Source organism: Hypomesus transpacificus, chromosome 10, assembly GCF_021917145.1.
Source record: "Hypomesus transpacificus isolate Combined female chromosome 10, fHypTra1, whole genome shotgun sequence".
In the NCBI taxonomy this organism is placed as follows: domain Eukaryota; kingdom Metazoa; phylum Chordata; class Actinopteri; order Osmeriformes; family Osmeridae; genus Hypomesus; species Hypomesus transpacificus.
Window position 1 is genome coordinate 9,974,414 of NC_061069.1, and position 13,804 is coordinate 9,988,217.

The window sequence follows — 13,804 nt, forward strand, 5'->3', positions numbered from 1 at the left end:
GCACCCCTCTCTCTCTCACATCCCCACACATCAGCTGTACCAAACCCATCTACTACTGAGAGCACATCCAGGGCGTGGCTTTCACAAGTACGGTCTGTGTGTGTGTGTGTGTCGCCGCCGCCGCCCACACACACACACACACACACACACACACACACACACGTCTGGAGATGAGGACAAAAGACTTATCTCTCCCCCCCGGCGGGTATGACATCACCGCTTATCTGGAGACAAGACAATCACTAAAGGTATCCAAGTTAGCCAGAGGCAGACAGGGAGGGCGGGGGGCAATGATGCGGGCTATTCTGAGGAACGTTTACGGCGCTTGGTTGGCAGAGACAGGAGAGACTTTCTGGAAGTCCTGCCCCCCCTCCTTCAGAGCCCAGGCACACAGACAGAGGGAAAGGGGAGAGGGACTCTGGGAAGATAAATAACAGGTTGCCGTGATACAGTGAAATATGGAAACGCTGCCACAACGGGGTCGTTTTAATGGAGGGGATTTCCTGGACTAGAGCTGCGGTGAGTCAGGAGGTTTGTCCGACCTCGAGGGAACCAGAGAATGGTTCTGCTCGACGAGGCAGGGTGAGGGGGTGAGGAGAGGGCAGGGAGAGGGCAGGGTGAGGGGGTGAGGAGAGGGCAGGGTGAGGGGGTGAGGAGAGGGCAGGGAGAGGGCAGGGTGAGGGGTGAGGAGAGGGCAGGGAGAGGGGGTGAGGAAAGGGCAGGGAGAGGGCAGGGTGAGGGGGGTGAGGAGAGGGCAGGGAGAGGGCAGGGTGAGGGCAGGGTGAGGGGGTGAGGAGAGGGCAGGGAGAGGGGGTGAGGAGGGGGTGAGGAGAGGGCAGGGAGAGGGGGTGAGGAAAGGGCAGGGAGAGGGCAGGGAGAGGGGGTGAGGAGAGGGCAGGGTGAGGGGGTAAGGAGAGGGCAGGGTGAGGGGGTGAGGGGAGGGCATGAGACCACAGGGCAGAGGATGGGAGAGGGGTGGGGTGGGGGCTGAGCCAGGGGAGAAGAAAGGAACTCACCAGACTCTCCAGCCTCTTGGCTACGATGGAGGCAAAGCGCCTCTCTCCAGCCAGCTCTGAGATGAGGAAGATGTACTCTGGAGCCGTCACCTGGTTGGACCGGTGAGTTCGACCTGCGGGGGATGGGAGACCAATTAGAGGAGACAAACGTGACAAAACGACCAATGAGAAGTCACAATGTAGGCCTGTGTCAAATGTCCAGAAACTGCAAAACATTTGTGTCAGTATGATCTCTATGGTCTTTCAGCTTCCTGTTTAGTATCCTCCACTGAACGTCCTCTGATTTTGATGCTTCAAATCTACTCTGATTCCTTTTAGGCACAAAAGCAGAACAGGTTCTAAATGTAGAAAACCACAATTGTAGCACATCAGTCTTCTTGAGCATTTGTGTGCTTTTGTGAGAGTGATAAGTGTGTATGTTACTATGACTGTGTGTGCGTGTGTGCTCTACTCTGTGTGTGAAAAGCAGACGTCAATCATCCTCACACATGACTCCACAGGGAGAGTTCAGCTCCCTACAGTATGAAGGCTGACATGAAATAATTACTCAGCCAGCTAATTACTGCAAACAACAGTCGGCTTTGCGATGAGTGTGTGTGTGTGTGTGCGTGTCTAATGTGTGTGTTTCTCTTCACAAGACTGCTGGTGCACTGAAAACACTGCCTAGCAGATGGAGGCAGGAGATTAAGACAGAATAGTATAATGAAACCGTTTAGTAAAACCCTTCTCCCTGCAGCATGACAACGGCACACACCCTCCTAAATGGAGTGGGAGTCCTGCGCTGCGTTATTGCGGTGACTAATGGAGAGGATCCCCCTGCAGTGGACCCTGAGAGGAACACAGATGCGTGTGAACAACAGCAAGGACTTGAGAAAACTGATCACCAACAAGACAGGGTGACATCTGGAGGGAGGACATCAGGTGCACTTGGAGTCAGATGGCTGAGCGGTGAGGGAGTCGGGCTAGTAATCAGAAGGTTGCAGGATCGATTCCCCGCCGTGCCAAATGACGTTGTGTCCTTGGGCAAGGCACTTCACCCTACTTGCCTCGGGGGGAATGTCCCTGTACTTACTGTAAGTCGCTCTGGATAAGAGCGTCTGCTAAATGACTAAATGTAAATGTACTTCACTCTACTATCAAAAGGACTTCAGGTTCCTAGACCCCCTATTCCGATCCTTACATCTAAACCTGACCTCTACGGCAGTGGTTCTCAACCCTGGTCCTTAGGGACCCCCTGTCCTGCATGTTTTAGATGTTTCCCTGCTCCAACACACCTGATTCGAATGCATGTTGGTCACCAGGCTTCTACAGAGCTAGATAACAACCCTTTTATTTGAATCAGGTGTGTTGGAGCAGGGAAACATCTAAAACATACAGGACAGGGGGTCCCTGAGGACCAGGGTTGAGAACCACTGCTCTAAAACATACAGGACAAGGAGTCCCTGAGGACCAGGGTTGAGAACCACTGCTCTAAAACATGCAGGACAGGGGGTCCCTGAGGACCAGGGTTGAGAACCACTGCTCTACGGGACACTCACCGAACTGCTGGATGGCTCGGTCTGCGCTCCAGGGCAGCTCCAGGGTCATGTGCACCCGCCTGCACTGGTTCTTGACCCGCTTGTCCGCCTGCAGGGAGATCCCCGAGCTGGCCGCCTCTGAGATGATGGCCACCAGCTGGAGGGCGGGAGAGGACAGAGGGGGTGGAGGAGGGGTTTGGTGGTTAGACGGGACGGAAGGGAGAAGAACAGGATGTTTGTAGGAGGAGGGAACGCTGCGGTAAAGGATGACCCGTCTGAATGATGGAGAGAATCAGCTGATCGTCTCCAGACCTCTGGTCTGTCATAGCACGGACTGTTGTGACGGATATGGTCGCAGTCTCACATTAAGCCTGCACTTATTCAGTTAGCAGAGCCGTTTATCAAAGGACGTAGAAAAAGTGCATATCGTAAGCGCATCAGATAACCAAGGACTGGAAGTTCCCGGTCTTTGTTAGTATCCCAGTCTCCTGTCACGAGACGCAGTGTAAAAACAACATCCTCCCTCTCTCCCTCTCTCATGGCAGCACAGCGGCAGAAGGGGGCGACCTCTGACCTTCTCTCCTCTCATAAAGCGGTCCTTCTCCTTCACGTTGATGTGGTCGATGGTGTGGCTCTGCTCGGCCCGCGACTCGTAGCGCACGCTGCCGTCGGGGCGACGCACCACGCGCCCCTTACGCCCCGTCATCTGGGGGGGCAAAGGTCACAACCAATTCACAGTCTTTCCTTTTGGCGGCACGTTATCTATACATCTGTTGATTTCCCAGTAGATCTTCTTCAAGGCTCGCCTTTCCTGATTTAGACATTTTCCCGGAGTAAAAAAACAATAACAACTCTAAACTCTAAAAACAAGCCCCTCCCCCTCCCTGCCCGGCAACAGCCAACCACGTACCTCGGAGACTTTCTCTGGTCCTCCGAACTTGTCGATGAGCTCGTCCAGGGTGTTCAGAGGGAGCTCCTTCCCCAGCTCTGTGATCCTGTTGAGGAGGCTGTGTTTCATCTCCTCGATCTTGGCTGTTGGGAAACAGGAGGAGCTATTAGCGCCGTAGCCCTTAGCGTCGTAGCCCTTAGCGCCGTAGCCCTTAGCGCCGTAGCCCTTAGCGCCGTAGCCCTAGCGGGGCGTCGTAGCCCTTAGCGCCGTAGCGGGGCGCCGTAAAGCGCCGTACGGCAGCGCCACCGGCTAAGAGGGGGGCATCTTAACATCTTGACTGGGGGGTTTTCGCTAACCAGGTCCTGCCCCGGAAGCATCCGTAGAGGATGGTTTCCTGTAACTATCTTTTTTTGTGTGTGTTTTTTTCTCAGTTTTTTCAGGGACAATGCACACTGATCAACAGCAAACTGTAAGTGCGCCAGAGTTAGCCAGAGAGGCTAATTTTCATCTGCTGTCCCCAGCCAGATGTTTCAAGGCAATTCTGAACAGCAGATGCATCTTAAACCCCCTGTTTTCCAGACACTATTCCACCGACTACAAGGAGGCAACAATTCCTCCCTTCCGACCGTGTACATGAATCCCCGTGCCCCCCACGGCGGCAGGACCCCCCCCCCCCCCACACACACACACACCTGTGTGGCAGCTGGTGTGGTTGACGAAGATCACGTCATCGTTGTCGAGCAGCGAGTCGGGCGAGGAGTTGGAGTCCGTCTCCATGGCGTCGGAGTCGGTGCTGCTGTCGTCGCTGATGTTGATCACCCCGCTGATCTCCACCGTGTGCTTGGGCAGTTTGGGCTGCCGGCCCCTGGGTTTACCTGACCACCAAGAAGGACCCGCCACAGGTGGTTAGATCCCCCCCGATCACAGCCCATCCATAGGAATAGTAAGCCGATGTGGTAAAATAAATAAATAAGGCAATTCAGTTTGTTTCTAGAATGTTCAGACTCTCTTACGTTTCCTCTTGTTTCCAGGCCCTTTCTCTCTCCTCTGCTTCTCTGAGGGAAAGTGCTTCATCACCAGAGAATGGAACACACCCCTGGGGGGAAGACACACAGGAGAATGGAGACAGTTAGACTGACACAGGGAAACAGGCAGAGAGAGACTGTCCCAGCCTGATAGACACTCAGTCAAACAGAAAGACAGTCCAACAGCCAGCCAGCCCGCCTTCTGGTTCCAGACACATCTCTGCAGCACAAAGCCATCAGTCACTGTGGCAGCTATGACAGGAAGCTTCTGATTAAGCTCCTTATGTAACTGTCTTCTTGTCTAGCGGCAAGACAGGTGAGGCAGGGAGGCAAGCAGACACAGACACTCTGGTATGTCAGCAGGGCTGCAGAGTGCTGCTGCTCTTCCGCACTGAAGCCGTTGTTGCTTTTGTTTAAAATCTCGACAGAGGAATCTTCCGGGCCTTCTTCCCTCCCTCCCTCTCCTCCCATCCATCCTCATGATGTCTCTTTGTGCACAGGTTAAGGCGGTCTTTGCACACGAGCCAGCGCCTGGCAACACACCTGTCTGTCATTCCAAACCACATTCATGCGAGGCAGGAAAGTACCGTGGATGCCACAGAGCGAGCTGGGAGGAGCTGAATCAGGGCTGAGCCCAATCAAATAGGAGCAGACTTAAATACTACCTGTCACGGATCAAACAGCTTCAGGAGACATGAGAGGTATTTACCTGGCGTGACAAGGACAGCTAAGTAACAGCCCACACACACACACTGTCACATACACCAACACACACACACACTCTCACATGCACCAACACACACACGCATACACCCACACACTCTCACATACACCAACACACACACATACACCCACACACTCTCACATGCACCAACACACACACCCCCACACACTCTCACATGCACCAACACACACACACACGCATACACCCACACACTCTCACATGCACCAACACACACATACACCCACACACTCTCACATACACCAACACACTAAGGTTAACATCACACTCACTCTGCAGCAGAAACGAATCGGTCCAGGTGGCCGTCGTTCTCGTCCAGGACCTCCCGGGTACGGGCCTCCCCCGTGGACTGCAGCCCCACCACGATGCACTGAGGACGGACACAGGCAGGGCAGCGTGAGCCTCTTCACCCACCACACCCACAACAGCAGCCTAGAGTCACGGGGGGGCGATGTACAGCGAGTGCCTGCAGCCGGGGCGTGTGACGTGCGGGGTGACTGACCTTGCCCGCCAGCAGCTCCTTCTTAGCCAGCTCCACCAGGCAGCGCACTTTGGCGGCGATGCAGAGGTACTTGAAGAAGCGCTGGTGCGACGACCAAAACTGGCCCCACAAAGACTTCCTGCTGACCAGGCCCAGCTCGTCAGCCGCCCGCGTGAACGTGGCCAGCGCCTCGGCCCACTGGGGGGGGGGGGGAAAGAGAGAAGCACGTTACACACACGCAGTCTCACGACGGACGGCCTCTCGTGGGCGCGTGCGGAGGGGAGACCCACCAGTTTGGCCGCCTTGTTGTAGACCAGCTTGAAGTCGTCGTCCAATCCGATCTCCTCGATGCGGAACGACACTCCGGAGAAGCTCAGCTGCCGGGCGATGTACATGCCGCTCACCTTCATGTCCATGGCGACGATCTCCATGGCACCCACACCCCTGTCAATCATTGAAATAAAGGAAAAAGAAAAACACACACAAAATGTCATGTCGGGTCCCAGCGACACGGTGGGGAGGGTGGGAGGGGGCGGAGCCAGCTGGGAGGAGCCAGAGGAGGAATGGAGGAGAGCGCACCTCTTCTCGATGGCGTGGAGGAAGTCGTCGAAGGTCTTGAAGGGCGTGCCCTCACCCCAGATCCCCAGGCGGCTCATGTAGATCATGTTCTTTGGCTCGGAGGCACCTGGGCACACAGAGGAGGCCTTGTTATCCACAGGCTGTTCTCCTCTCCCCACGGGAGAGCGAGAGAGAGCGAGAGAGAGAGAGAGAGAGAGCGAGAGAGAGAGAGCGAGAGAGACAAGAGAGATTGACAGAGGGAGAGTGAGGGAGAGAGAGACAGAGAAAGAGAGAGGGACACACGCAATCAGAGAGACGGAGAGCGTCTGTGAAGGTGGCCATTCGTCCCGGACAGAACAACAAACGTGTGTGTGTGTGTGTGTGTGTGTGTAGCCCTCACCTGTGGCACTGGCGTAGACCACCCTGGCAAGTGGCAGCTTGTTCTGCAGGTCCAGCACTGCCTTGCCCATCTTGGTGGACGTGGCGTTCTTGGCTTTGTGGCATTCGTCAAACACAATCTGTAGTGGGGGGGGGCGGGGGTCAAGGGCCAACACACAGACTAGGGGCCCCCAGAGGTCCCCCTGAGGGGCCCACACACAGAGAGCCGGTCCAGCCTGACCCTGTCTCTCAGACCTGCCTCAGTGCTGCCAGGCTGGATGGTCGACAAACGAGCTAAACCAAATGAGAATGTCTACTTAAGACGTGTATAGGTTCTTTGTTTTGGTGCAGGACTATACATTTAGTCATTTAGTAGTTCAGTAAGTACAGGGATATTTCCCCGAGGCAAGTAGGGTGAAGTGCCTTGCCCAAGGACACAACGTCATTTGGCACGACCAGGAATCGAACCGGCAACCTCCTGATTAATAGCCCGATTCCCTAACTGCTCAGCCATCTGACCCCCATTGACTTATTGACTATAGGTCAATAAGGGGAACAGGGAACACATGGCCTGCTAACTCAATTCAACTGCATACTACAACATCCATCCCTGTGCCCGGCCAGAGACAGTGCTGATAACCCAGATATTCTACGGGCGACGTCACTTATCCACTGGACCGGAACGCTCCAGAAGGGGGCGGGGCTAAAGAGACCAGAAAGGATACGACTCCGTCGAAGCCGGGTTGACACCAGTCCAGGATCTGCTTGAGTCTGGTCCGGTGCTGGCCCCCGGCCTGGCTCTCTCCAATCAGAGCGGAGTAGGTAGCAAACAGGACACCCTCTGAGGTAGCTGTGTCTCCATACTTTATCTGTGGAGGATTCCGGAAAGGGGTTCACAACCGGTTAGACTCTGCGGTGAGCTTCATCTGTGCGCACGCGCGACGTTAACGTAGATCGTAACGCGAGCGTTGAGGAGAGGGCGGGGGGGGTCACCTTGTTTAAGGCATGCACAGGGATGATGGGGGCGTCGATGTCTTTCAGGTCTCTTTCGGCGTCATACTTCAGGTCATTGGAGACGCTAAACCTGAGAGGAGCAGAGAGAGAGAGAGACATGTGAGGAGGGTGCAACATGGCGGTCCGTCCTGGGATGAAGGGAGGTGTGGGGGAGGTGTGTGGGGGGTGGGGGAGGCGTGGTCTCACCAGAGCGCTCTCTTCCTGCCCTTCAGGTAGTTCTCCAGGATGATGCCGGCCACCGTGCGGCCCTTCCCCACGCCAGCACCGTCTCCGATCAGGAAGCCTGCTCGCTGGTTGTTCTGCAGGATCACCTCGTGTTGCTGGGGAGGGGAGGAGGAGGGGGGGGGAGGGGAGGAGGAGGGGGGGGTGGAGGATGGGAGGAGGAAGGGAAGTACCTTCAGACACGGTCACGTACACACACATGCAAACCTCGCCCAGTATTTAACATGATCCCCTACAGGAAAATCATCAATATCATGATGGTGAATCAATGTACAGCACAGACATTGTCCATCGTCAGTGACTGAGTGGCTTACTGATCAGGGTGGGGGGGCAGAGAACCAGTCTTTAGCAGGTGGGGTTAGGGAGGGGGGGGGGGGGTTGCCTAGCGATGGGGGTAGGGGTTACCTGGCAGGCGTAGATGATGGCCTCCAGCTGCAGGGCGGAGAGCAGGCCGTTGTTGATGATGGTGTCAGGAATGGACAGCGTGTAGGTGATGTCGGGAGGGGGGACGCTGGACAGCGTGTTGGTCTCCACGACGATGTCTGGGTGGGAGATCCCGATGGTGGCTGGAGAGAGAGAGAGAGTCGAGAGGAGGAGACAGGGGGGAAAACAGGACTTAAACTTTTTAGCGATATCCCCTCCACAAACAAAAAGATCTGCCGTCCCAGGAACATGGGAGATGACATGTGTTATATCTCAATGTAACCATGACCGTGTGTTGTGCTGCTTGTGGTGCACATGCGCGGGCGGGGAGGAGCAGCGTACATTTGGAGGGCTTGTAGTCTGCGTACGTGTCCACATGGCCCAGCTCCTCCGTCTCCTCCTCCTCTGCCTCCTCCTCCTCTTCCGCAGGCGTCTGGATCCTCGGAGCCTGCAGTCGCAGCAAGGGAACATGGGAAATTGAGTTTACATCCCTCACGACAGGGCATTCGTCCCTTCCGAGTCCCCCTCTCGGAGTTTGGAACTCTCGGGGCGTGACCATGACGACAACAACCACCAGAACGACCGAGGTGACACCAGAGTCGACTGAGGCGTGAAAGTGAAAGGATGAGAGTCCAAATGAAAGCGGCAGAGAGGAGGTCAGGGTTGGAAAGGGTTGGTGCTGAGGTTCGAGGGCAGTGTTAAGGGGCAGTTAGGGGCTGCTGAGGCCACATTAGGGTTGGAGCGAGGGCTTTTTGGAGAAGTTTAGAGGGAAACCCCAGAAGCCTACTGAGAGAAACTGCCCACACTGACCGCATTCATTACAAAAACATTTCGATGTATCTATCGAGTATATATACTGTTTGAATGATCAGGAATTAGTTGAAATATACCAGTGAATACCCGAGAAGTCTTGAGATGCATTTAGCGTTGCGTCATTTAAAACAATACGCATGTTTTGAGATCCGTTTACAGTGATGTGGTCAGTTTACAATGATGTGGTCAGTTTGGGCTAGCAGTCTGAGCAGGCAGTTTGGGCTTAGTCTGAATGGTGCATTCCCTCTCCTGTTACAGCCTGATTCGGGGGAAGCTACCTGGAATCCTCCAAAAGGTGGAGTGCTGATTATGGCAGTGATTTCCTCCAAACTGCTCAAACCCTGAAACCTGCTGGAGCCATTCAGCTGCAAAGAACACAGACAAAACAAAACTCAAACCAAATGCTAAAAATAAATAAAAAAATGAACAAAAACACAAACAAAAAAAAACAAGTGTTTGTGTTCTGTGTGTGTGTGTGTTCTGTGTGTGTGCAATTCACATTAGATTTGTCATCAAATGGTGAAAACAGACAACAGCAAATCACTACACAAGTGTGTTATGTTGATTGGTTTGCATTGTGAGAACAAATAGGAAAGCAGGTCACTCAAACGGCAGTTAATCACCCCGCCCCCTCCTCAAGAGAGGAGATGTCTTTGTGTGATATATTTGAGGGGTATGCCCTCTTATTTCAGTATAACATTTGTGTCTCTTTGTCCTTCCCCAGAACACATGCCCCCAGTCATATGAACCATCTGGAGTTCACTCTGAGAATGTGCATGGATGTGTGGATATGAACAAGGCTGTGGGAGTTGCCAGCTGACTATTTACACACTGGCATGTGGACACATTCTGTACCTATGGATGGAGGTTTGGGGGGAGAAAACATTTGCAATGTTTGCATATGTGGGTGGTGGGAGATATAGAAAGAGGCAGAGAGAGAGAGACAGAGAGAGACAGAAACAGAGAGAGAGAGAGAGAGAGAGAGAGAGACAGAGAGAGAGACAAATAGAGACAGAGACCGAGAGAGAGAGACAGAGAGAGAGAGAAACAGAGAGAAATAGAGACAGAAACAGAGAGAGACAGAGACAGAAACAGACAGAGAAACAGACAGAGAGACAGACAGAGAGACAGACAGAGAGACAGACAGAGATAGAGAGCCCCAGACAGACAGGTGTGTGTTGCGTGGCCTGACCTCCAGCTGGCTCTGTGCTGGTGTGGAGGCGGGGCCGCCAGGGCCTGAGGTATTGGTGTTGACGTCCCATATGGTGAGGCCGTGGGCCAGGCTGTCTGTGCTGATCAGGTTCTGGGCGTCGGCGTACTCCGACAGCGAGTCGGCCGGAGAGGAGAACAGCGATGTGTTGGAGAGGTCATCTATACATGACAGGTCCTGCAACAGGAGGGATGGAGAGAGGGAGACAGAGAGGGAGAGAGTGTTAATGATTCATTCTTCCTTTATCATTTGCTTTCAATCGATGTCATTGTTTTAAAACTTTTGTCTCGTGTTGTATTAGCAGGACCCGAAACACAGGGAACTGCGTCTCAGCACAGTCATTTTCATATGACACCAGCGAAGCAGAAGGCCAATGACAGGACACACTGTGGATTTCAACACACTTCCTCTAAACAGGAACTCTCTACCCATGACTCGGTGGGGGGGGGGGGGGGGGAATTGAGAAAAAAAACCTTCATGCTAACTATTGGCACACAAATAAGCCAGACTTTCTCTCACAAACGGCTTTAACAACATGTCTCTTCTAGGGAACACTGTTCCTAAGGCCTATGTCTTGTAGACAATTTGCACAACCAAATCACCTCGACGAAGGCCTGTTTACCCAGCGGTGCTGCTGTCCTCAGTGTTCCTGATAGAAATGCCAGATAACACACCATGGAAAGCGGTTGAGGTTTGCTTGAACGGAGCTGGAATTAACTGTTAGAGAAGGCAGCCATGCATGACTACGGAGCTTGTTTTGGACCCAGACGTGCTCGGGGGCAGGGCCTGTGGGGTAGGGCCTGTGGGGCAGGGGCAGGGCCTGTGGGGGCAGGGCCTGTGGGGGCAGGGCCGTGGGGCAGGGCCTGTGGGGCAGGGCCTGTGGGGGCAGGGCCTGTGGGGCAGGGCCTGTGGGGCAGGGGCAGGGCCTGTGGGGGCAGGGCCTGTGGGGGCAGGGCCGTGGGGCAGGGCCTGTGGGGCAGGGCCCTGAGGGCAGGGCAGTGGTGTTCCTTTGGTGGAGAGGAGAGGGCAACACCTGGGACACACACGTCCAGCGCTCAACACACACCACCCCTCTCCACACGTGTGGAAGTATTTAAGTGTGTGTATGTATGCGTGTCAGCATATGTACGTTTTTTATGTGTGTGTGTGTGTGTGTGTGTGTGTGTGTGTGAGAAGGAGTTTGAAAGGACAGTGTGTGAGTGAGAGAACAGCTCATTTCAGGCATGGTTACCTTCCTATCTATACATCCAGCCAATGTGCATGCCCAGTTCAGTAAGTTGTCTCCCAGGAGCAGTGTGGGCTAGGGTGGACCCTAACCCTGTACACCAGAGGGCGAGGGAGGGAGGCCGACCAAGGACATGCTGGGCTGGGACTGTGTTTACCCAGAGAATGTTTGTGTGAGAAAGAAAGAAAGAAAGATAGAGTGAAAGAGAGAGAGAGAGAGAGAAAGAGAGAGACAGAGAGAGTGAAAGAGAGTGAAAGAGAGAGAGAGTGAAAGAGAGAGAGAGAGACAGAGAGAGTGAAAGAGAGAGAGAGAGAGAGAGAGAGAGAGAGAGAGAGAGAGAGAGAGAGAGAGAGAGAGAGAGAGAGAGAGAAAGAGAGAGAGAGAGAAGAAAAGGAGGGAGAGAGAAGGAGAGGGAGTAACTGTAACTGGGAAAGTTTGCAAGTGGGCATACGATGCGTCGGTGTGTGTGTAACTGTAAACGTGTGTGTGTGTGTGTGTGTGTAGTCCACACCCCCTAGTTTGATGTCCTTCCTGATCTCTCCCACACCCCCACACATCCTGGCAATAACCAGAGAACAAAAACACATGGCCTTACACAAACACAACAGAACACACTCTCCTGACACACACACACACACACACACACACACACACCGTGAATGGCTAGGTCAAGTCTGACAAGTTAACGCCATTGGTATGACATCATGTATGACAACAGGCTAATGTCACCCATCCATTTGAGATGGCCCGTTTCCTCCTGGGTGGATTCGATCATCTCCCCTAGCCGGCAGGAAGATGATCCACCGTGAGAGACAGCCGGGCTGTGCAGGCCAGGGGGAACCAGCCCCTCAGCTAACACGCTGGCTAATCCTTTAGCATGACTAGGCTAACGTGGTGAACACCTGCCAGCCCTGTTTTAACAAAGCCAGACCACAAACTAGCCCACTCTTGACCGTAAACCGTGGCTGGAGATGGTCCGAGATGGGGGCTGGAGATGGGCCGAGATGGGGGCTGGAGATGGGCCGAGATGGGGGCTAACGGTCTGACGTGTGTGTCTGCATGGAAACGATCATGTTCTCCGTCGCTCTGAGAGTAACAGAGGGATTGACAAACACACAGGTACAGGATGTGGCGAGTGGCGACAAAGACGGTTTTGTTGTGTGTGTGTGTGTGTGTGTGGGTGTGTGTGTGGGTGGGTGTTGGGAGTAAAGAGGTTCTGAAATGCGCTTTCTCAAGGGCGCACACAAACACGCAGTTAACCACTGTTTTTCTGGAAGCGCTGTGATTACACGTAAATACGTGCGTGTCTGTCTTGTTTACGTGTGTACGTGAGAGAGATATTTTCCTGGGCACGATCAGACTTGAGCTCTGCTAAACGTAGGGCTGCTAAAGCTGTCAGCCGTTGGCCAGCTGGGCGGCGTGACTACTCCATGGTGTGTGGGACAGAGGTGAACAGGGGAGAGGACATTTACCCCTCCCCCCCTGCAGCCCCTCACCCACCCAGCCAATCAGCCTGTTCGGGCAGAGGGCTGTTTTTCAACAAGCCAGCCATGAAATGTAACCCACGTCAATGTACACACACACACACACATGACCTAGTGTTACTGAAGCGAACTGTCGCAAATCTATATTCATTAATATTCATCCAGTCAGAGAGCTGAGAGATGAGGCAGAGTCAGTCATCTGGTATTCAGATTTTCTCTCAGCAATGCAGATTGCGGGAGGGGGTGGGGATGAGGGAGGGGGTGAGGGAGGGAGGGAGGGGGTGGGGATGAGGGAGGGGGTGAGGGAGGGGGTGAGGGAGGGAGGGAGGGTGGGAGGGAGGGAGGGAGGCTGACAGGATGACGGAGGGTAGGGGGATGAGGGAGGCTGGGGTGATGGGAAAGGCAGAGGAGGGAGAGGGTGAGGAGGGAGAGGATCTGAGCGTGACTGGCGAGGAAGCTTGTTTGTTCCTGCAGGCTGGGGCTGCTTGCTGCTGAGGCTGGGGCCTGTCAGACACAGATAAGGCCTGGATTCCCACTGCACTGATGCTAATCTGGCCTTTCAGTCCCGCTTCTCCCCACCGGCCCCCACCCTCCTCCCTGTCTCTCTACCTCTACCTCTATGTCCTACACCCAGCCTCCTCCCTGTCTCTCTACCTCTAGGTCCTACACCCACCCTCCATCCCAGTCTTTCTGCCTCTTACTGCTTGCCTCTCTACCTCCATCTCAGTGTCTTTCTCTCTACCTCCCTGTCTCTTTCCCCGTCTCTTTCCCCGTCTCTTTCCCCGTCTCTTTCCCCGTCTCTTTCCC

General features: G+C 54.2%; 1 protein-coding gene across 4 annotated transcripts in view; it reads right to left on the reverse strand.

Moving 5' to 3' along the window:
* Positions 1–13,804, reverse strand: part of si:ch73-63e15.2 (protein strawberry notch homolog 2) — a 41,388-nt gene continuing 27,584 nt past the window's right edge. For 3 of the 4 annotated variants that reach the window (XM_047028282.1, XM_047028284.1, XM_047028285.1), the window contains 19 exons: positions 10,271–10,465; positions 9,357–9,443; positions 8,608–8,713; positions 8,248–8,408; positions 7,807–7,940; positions 7,600–7,690; positions 7,332–7,475; positions 6,629–6,746; positions 6,250–6,355; positions 5,961–6,114; positions 5,692–5,868; positions 5,462–5,559; positions 4,436–4,518; positions 4,115–4,297; positions 3,444–3,565; positions 3,108–3,239; positions 2,555–2,690; positions 1,017–1,129; positions 1–418 (listed from right to left, as the gene is read on the reverse strand). In XM_047028282.1, coding sequence (XP_046884238.1) covers positions 317–418; positions 1,017–1,129; positions 2,555–2,690; positions 3,108–3,239; positions 3,444–3,565; positions 4,115–4,297; positions 4,436–4,518; positions 5,462–5,559; positions 5,692–5,868; positions 5,961–6,114; positions 6,250–6,355; positions 6,629–6,746; positions 7,332–7,475; positions 7,600–7,690; positions 7,807–7,940; positions 8,248–8,408; positions 8,608–8,713; positions 9,357–9,443; positions 10,271–10,465 — 2,442 coding nt within the window. In that variant the 3' untranslated portion in view covers positions 1–316. The remainder of the gene's footprint in view (positions 419–1,016; positions 1,130–2,554; positions 2,691–3,107; positions 3,240–3,443; positions 3,566–4,114; positions 4,298–4,435; positions 4,519–5,461; positions 5,560–5,691; positions 5,869–5,960; positions 6,115–6,249; positions 6,356–6,628; positions 6,747–7,331; positions 7,476–7,599; positions 7,691–7,806; positions 7,941–8,247; positions 8,409–8,607; positions 8,714–9,356; positions 9,444–10,270; positions 10,466–13,804) is intronic. The other variant, XM_047028283.1, reaches the window with a different exon arrangement.